This window comes from Aulonocara stuartgranti (genome assembly GCF_965226115.1).
Source record: "Aulonocara stuartgranti genome assembly, chromosome: 23".
Classification (NCBI taxonomy): Eukaryota; Metazoa; Chordata; class Actinopteri; order Cichliformes; family Cichlidae; genus Aulonocara; species Aulonocara stuartgranti.
In genome coordinates this window covers 18,448,087-18,454,014 of record NC_138958.1, presented here as the reverse complement: position 1 = coordinate 18,454,014, position 5,928 = coordinate 18,448,087, and the positions used below count along the sequence as shown (strand labels likewise).

General features: G+C 42.1%; 1 protein-coding gene across 1 annotated transcript; it reads left to right on the top strand.

The window, feature by feature from the left end:
- The first annotated feature begins 415 nt into the window (after positions 1–415).
- Positions 416–5,323, top strand: LOC309701434 (frizzled-7-A-like). Its single transcript, XM_082525616.1, has one exon. It carries the CDS (start codon positions 813–815, stop codon positions 2,472–2,474), a length of 1,662 nt encoding a protein of 553 aa, XP_082381742.1. The 5' UTR covers positions 416–812; the 3' UTR covers positions 2,475–5,323.
- The last annotated feature ends 605 nt before the right edge of the window (positions 5,324–5,928 follow it).

Here is a 5,928-nt window from a genome sequence, read left to right as displayed (position 1 = left end):
CTTCTGTTTTCAGTTTGCTTTGACTGAAAACCACTCTAGTTTTTATATGTGCTAAATGAATGAGTATAATAGAAAGGTTTTATTTGGTTAGGAAACAATTTGCCATCAGTAACCTGCACATAAAATGAAGCAAGAAGTACTGAGCACTTACACTATTTCCACCTGACTTTGAATGCACAGGAGGATTTCTTCTTTATTTCATTGAAATAAACAGAAACAGTTAAACTCTGCAGGATTCCTACACTCGCTTTCCTTTAGCAACGCCCCGCCCCCTTTCAGCAGCAGTGACCAATCAGCCAGGAGACTCCTGAAAAAACAAAGTGTGTGATTGGAGCAGAGGAGGCTGGTTTCAAGGAACCCCCTCTCACTCTGCTCTTTTGCTGGGGAAGCGGGGAGAGGGAGGGGTGCCTGAAAACCATCAGAAACAGACAGAGTGTGAAGGGTCCTGCAGACTGAGGAGAAAGAATAGAGGTCTGGCAACTTCACAGACAGACGGACAAGCTGTGGATTTACTGATAAACTTAACTGCAGTCCAGACTACTTGATCCACATTGGACTGTGGGTGACTCTCAGGGAGAGTTTTACTGCTTCATTGTGTGAGAGAAAGGACTTTTCTTTGAGATATGACTCTGAAAGGATTCATAAGCAGACCATCACCTTTTCCTAAGAGAGGACTATACTTTGAAATACTTTGAATAAATATTTTTTTCTAACATTAGTTGAATAATAAAGGGGTCTTTGCACTGTGTTTGCAACCTTTATTAAAACCTTTTAAAAGTTGATCAAACTTTTTTGGAGTTGGATCTGCTGTCATGGCTTTGGGGGGACACTGCTCCTTTTGCTGGTGGGTTTGGGGATTCACTCTGGTATATCTCTTCCAGCCTTGCAACAGTCAGCATGATCGAGGAATTTCCATCCCTGAGCATGGCTTCTGCCAGCCCATCTCCATCCCCCTGTGCACTGACATTGCCTACAACCAGACCATCATGCCCAACCTGCTGGGGCACACCACCCAGGAGGACGCCGGGCTCGAGGTGCACCAATTTTATCCTCTGGTCAAAGTCCAATGCTCCTTGGACCTTAAGTTCTTCCTGTGCTCCATGTACGCACCGGTCTGCACCGTTCTAGACCAGGCAATCCCTCCCTGCAGATCTCTGTGTGAGCGGGCTCGGCAGGGCTGCGAGGCACTCATGAACAAATTTGGATTCCAGTGGCCTGAGAGACTGCGCTGTGAGAACTTTCCCATCCATGGGGCAGGAGAGATCTGCGTCGGTCAAAACACCACCGAAACCGAGGGCCCCACCTCGGACCCCACCCCAAGTCTTTCTGAGCTTGTGACCTTTCCTCCATACATTTGGGGCAACCAGCCTTTCTTCTGCCCCCTGCAGCTCCAGGTGCCCTCCTACCTGAATTATCACTTCCTCGGAGTGAAGGACTGTGGCTCCCCCTGTGAGCCCTCCAAACCCAATGGGTTGATGTATTTCCAAGAGGATGAGCTAAAGTTTGGGCGGCTCTGGGTTGGAACCTGGTCTATTCTATGTTGTGTCAGCACCCTTTTCACTGTCCTCACCTATCTGGTGGACATGAAGCGGTTCCGATACCCAGAGAGACCAATCATCTTCCTATCAGGCTGCTATTTCATGGTGGCGGTGGCGTACAGCGCTGGCTTCCTGCTGGAGGACCAAGTAGTGTGTGTGGATAGGTTTAAAGAGGATGGCTACAAGCTGGTGGCTCAAGGCACCAAGAAGGAGGGTTGCACCATCCTGTTCATGATCCTCTACTTCTTTGGCATGGCGAGCTCCGTGTGGTGGGTGGTCCTTTCTCTCACTTGGTTCCTGTCTGCTGGGATGAAATGGGGTCACGAGGCTATTGAAGCAAACTCGCAGTACTTCCACCTGGCAGCCTGGGCGGTGCCAGCGGTGAAGACCATCACCATCCTGGCTACGGGACAGGTGGACGGTGACCTGCTCACTGGTGTCTGCTACGTGGGGATCTACAGCGTGGATGCACTGCGTGGTTTCGTGCTGGCGCCTCTGTTTGTCTACCTCTTCATCGGAACTTCTTTCCTGCTGGCTGGCTTTGTATCACTCTTCCGTATCCGCACCATCATGAAGCACGACGGCACAAAGACCGAGAAGCTCGAAAAGTTGATGGTGCGAATTGGTGTGTTTAGCGTGCTGTACACAGTGCCTGCCACCATTGTCATCGCCTGCCATTTCTATGAGCAGGCCTTCAGATCGCAGTGGGAGGTAACCTGGCACATGCAGACCTGCAAGCACTTTGCTGTGCCATGCCCAGCATCAAACTTTGCATCAAACACGCCAGACTTCACCGTCTTTATGATCAAGTACTTGATGACCCTTATTGTGGGCATAACATCAGGGTTCTGGATCTGGTCAGGGAAAACTCTACAGTCGTGGCGTCGTTTTTATCAAAGACTGATCAATAGCAGCCAGGGAGAAACCACCGTGTAGTACCGAAGAAATTAAAAACCTCTAACAGCCTGAGGTTGATGGACTACTTGAGGTAAAGGAGACATTAGTTTAGTGCTCAGTGGATCTTTGAGTGTTTTGGATCTCAGTGTACATACATGTAAGAAACTGTGTCATAAAATAGAAAAAAACTTCCTGAAAATCTGACGTCCACTTCATCTTTTTAACTTTTCAGACTCAAACTGGATTATCAGCCTCTGAAAAACTCAGTGACCTTTTTATTTCATGGGTCTGCCATGGATCTGGAAGTTTCCTGTTCTCTCTCTCTCATTTTTTTAGAAGAAGGAAACAAACGAAGCAAAAAACAAAACAAAGCAAAACACCACTTTGATCTATGGATAAACCTGATTCATTTGTCCAAATCTTAAGATGTGTTTTGTCCTCCCAAAAGATCCAAAAGCCTTAAATTCATATTAAATATTTCATTTTTGTTCAAAGATACTGGCAACAATTTCCTCCAAATTTCCCTGTAACTGATTTCATGATTAATAGATTCATTAATTAGTTATGGATGGTTTAGTCTATAAACAATTGCTTTGTCTTGTTTGGTTTGCCGGTGGTTGATCTGGACCTTCATTTCATTGCATATATCGTTACAAGTAAAAGCGTTGCATTCAAAAGCCTCCTTAGATAAAAGCCAAGGATGGACTCCAACTGTTCTACATCAATGATGATGTGGTTAGTTTTTTTTTTTGTTATTGTTGTTTTTTTTAATATGCTATTTATTTCCCTATTTTGTTCAAAGAAAGCTTTACTATATTAACATTGTAGAAACATGAAATAGGTTGTCGGAATAACAACAAAATTACAAATGAGAGTGGTAAAATTCATAGAAATTTAAATTCAGTCCAATTATAAACTCAGCAGTTATAAGAACAGCAGAATAAACATAAAAAAGTTTTTTTTTTGTCATTTTGATTTTTCTTTCTGTAACAGTGGTGTCATGTGATGTCGCCTTCTCTAAAACACAAACTCTCCCCGTCAGGCTGTGGCAGGGTTAGTTCAGCGAGATGACAGGAAGACCAAGTTTTAACAACAAAATCAGTAAAACTGAATCTTTGGAAACAGCCTTGCACCAAAACTTTTTTAATTGAAAATTATAGATGCTTGATGTTGGGATATGGGGGTTGATAATTAAATAAATGTTTTATACTTATTATGTTTATAACACAATAAAACTGCGTGGAGGGGCAGACTAAAGCAAAAACAGAATAATAATATAAAATTTCAGGGAATGTGGCTGAATTCTAGACCACTGTTCATGGAAACTAATAGAAGGCTAACCGGTATGTGTTGATTGTGGCTGTCACAATATCAGAATATCACTACATCATTTATTCCATGTTTTTGGCAACTAAATAAAACTTAAAGAGCAATTATTTGGATTCAATGTAAGTTCCTGGCATGATATTAGTGTTGTATTTTCTGCCATCATATTCAGTATATAGCAACAGCCAAGAGTGTGAAGTTCAACTGTGATCCTTATTATTAATGCAGACATTTTGGACTCATCAGTCTGTCTCAATACTGCATTTTGAAAGTCTGTTATAATATATAATATAATATACAGGCATAATTTTTAATGACACTATTTAAAGACTTATACTATTTTCGTTATCTATAGCAGGCATTTTAAAATATTTTTGTGTAATTAATCATCCATCCATTCGCTTCCGCGTATCCTTTTCAGGGTCCAGCTGTCATAGGGGGAGAGGCGGGGTACACCCTGGACAGGTCGCCAGTCTGTCGCAGGGCTAACACATAGGGACAGACAACCATTCACACTCACATTCACACCTAGTGGCAATTTGGATTATCCAATTAACCTATCCCCACAAGCTGCATGTCTTTGGACAGTGGGAGGAAGCCGGAGTACCCGGAGAGAACCCACGCAAACACGGGGAGAACATGCAAACTCCACACAGAAAGACCCCGGCCTGATGGTGGAATTGAACTCAGGACCTTCTTGCTGTGCGGCAACAGTGCTAACCACCGTGCCACCATGCTGCCGTGCTGCTGCTGTAATTAATCATGATTTTAATAATTTTATGCTAAAACGAATCTCTCTTAATTTGGACATTAGGTTAGGACATCATGGCTTCAGTAAATCATGATTAGTGACCCATGGTGCCCTGTGAAACGTCACATTATAGTAATTAGATGTGTAGAAGTTACAGTCATAGGAAAGCCTTTAATAAAGTGTTAATAAAACAGACCTATAATTCATAGAGCTCTCCAGTCACCTCACCAAATTCACAGCAGAAAACATTTTTACCATTAAAAATGTCTCCACAGCACTTAGTTCACATGAAATTTAAAAACAGGAGTTCCAGAGCACAATAATTATCACCTGCAACTATGTTTTTGCAGTTTGCTGTAACTCTCATAGAAACTCTGTCCTGTCTGATTTGTAATTCATTCATCAAATCGCTGCTATTTTATTTGACCTTCAGCCCTTCAGAAAACATATCAGAACCAATGGCTTAAAAGTATTTATTTTTACAGGTTGACTGTTTCACAGTTTTGAGACATCAGCAGCAAAAAGCTACATCCACAATTTTTCTCTCTGAGGAATTTTGATGTCCAGGACGAGAAGTGAGAGAATATCATAAATGTAACTGAGTTCAGCATTATTTAAGGCTTAAGATAAAAGTCAAAGTATTTTAAAATCAGCATTATAAGAGGCTGGATGTGGTGGTTCAGGAAAGTGTTTATAACAGTGTCATGTTTATAAATGTATTTATGTTTAACAAGCATCATGTTTGTATTTCTGTGAGGTTACCTGTCTTCAGCTCGTAGAGTTTTTCAGAATAAATTGCTCAAGTTTGTAACTTCTGAAAAGAACTCATTGATACATGAAATTCCATCCATCCAGCTATGAATCCATCCATTTTCTTCTGCTCTTCCCCGGGTTGCGGGGGCAGCAGTCTAAGCAGAGAAGCTCAGACTTCCCTCTCTCCGACCACCTCCTCCAGCATGTCCGGGCGTTCCCAGACCAGCCAAGATAATCTCTTCAGTGCATCCTGAGTCTACCCCAGGGCCTCCTCCCGGTGTTAGATGCCCGATCCATCTTAACTGGCTCCTTTCATGAAATGATTCTGAATAATCATAGAAAGTCTAAGTGTCATGGTCGATTTGCTTTTGTTAAAATTTAAACATTTCTCTGAAACCAGAAAGCAGAGTTCAGTCTTTTTCTTACATGACAGAAAGAAGAGCCGAAGATTATGCCGAACACAGCAATGAACCATTAAGTTACACTATCAGACATCAAAGTACTCATCACTTCATACATAAAAGTAAGTAAAAGCACAGAAGGAACTAAACTCTTTCACTGGGAAGGAATCTGACTCTCCCTTGAAGGTAACTTGTCTCCATCTAGTGCTAAAAACATTAAATTAATTTTCACCCAAAGGTTGAAAATACAACTCTTGAAATT

Coding starts and splice junctions, on each gene's coding strand:
- LOC309701434 (XM_082525616.1), top strand. CDS start 813: ATGGCTTTGGGGGGACACTGCTCCTTTTGCTGGTGGGTTTGGGGATTC.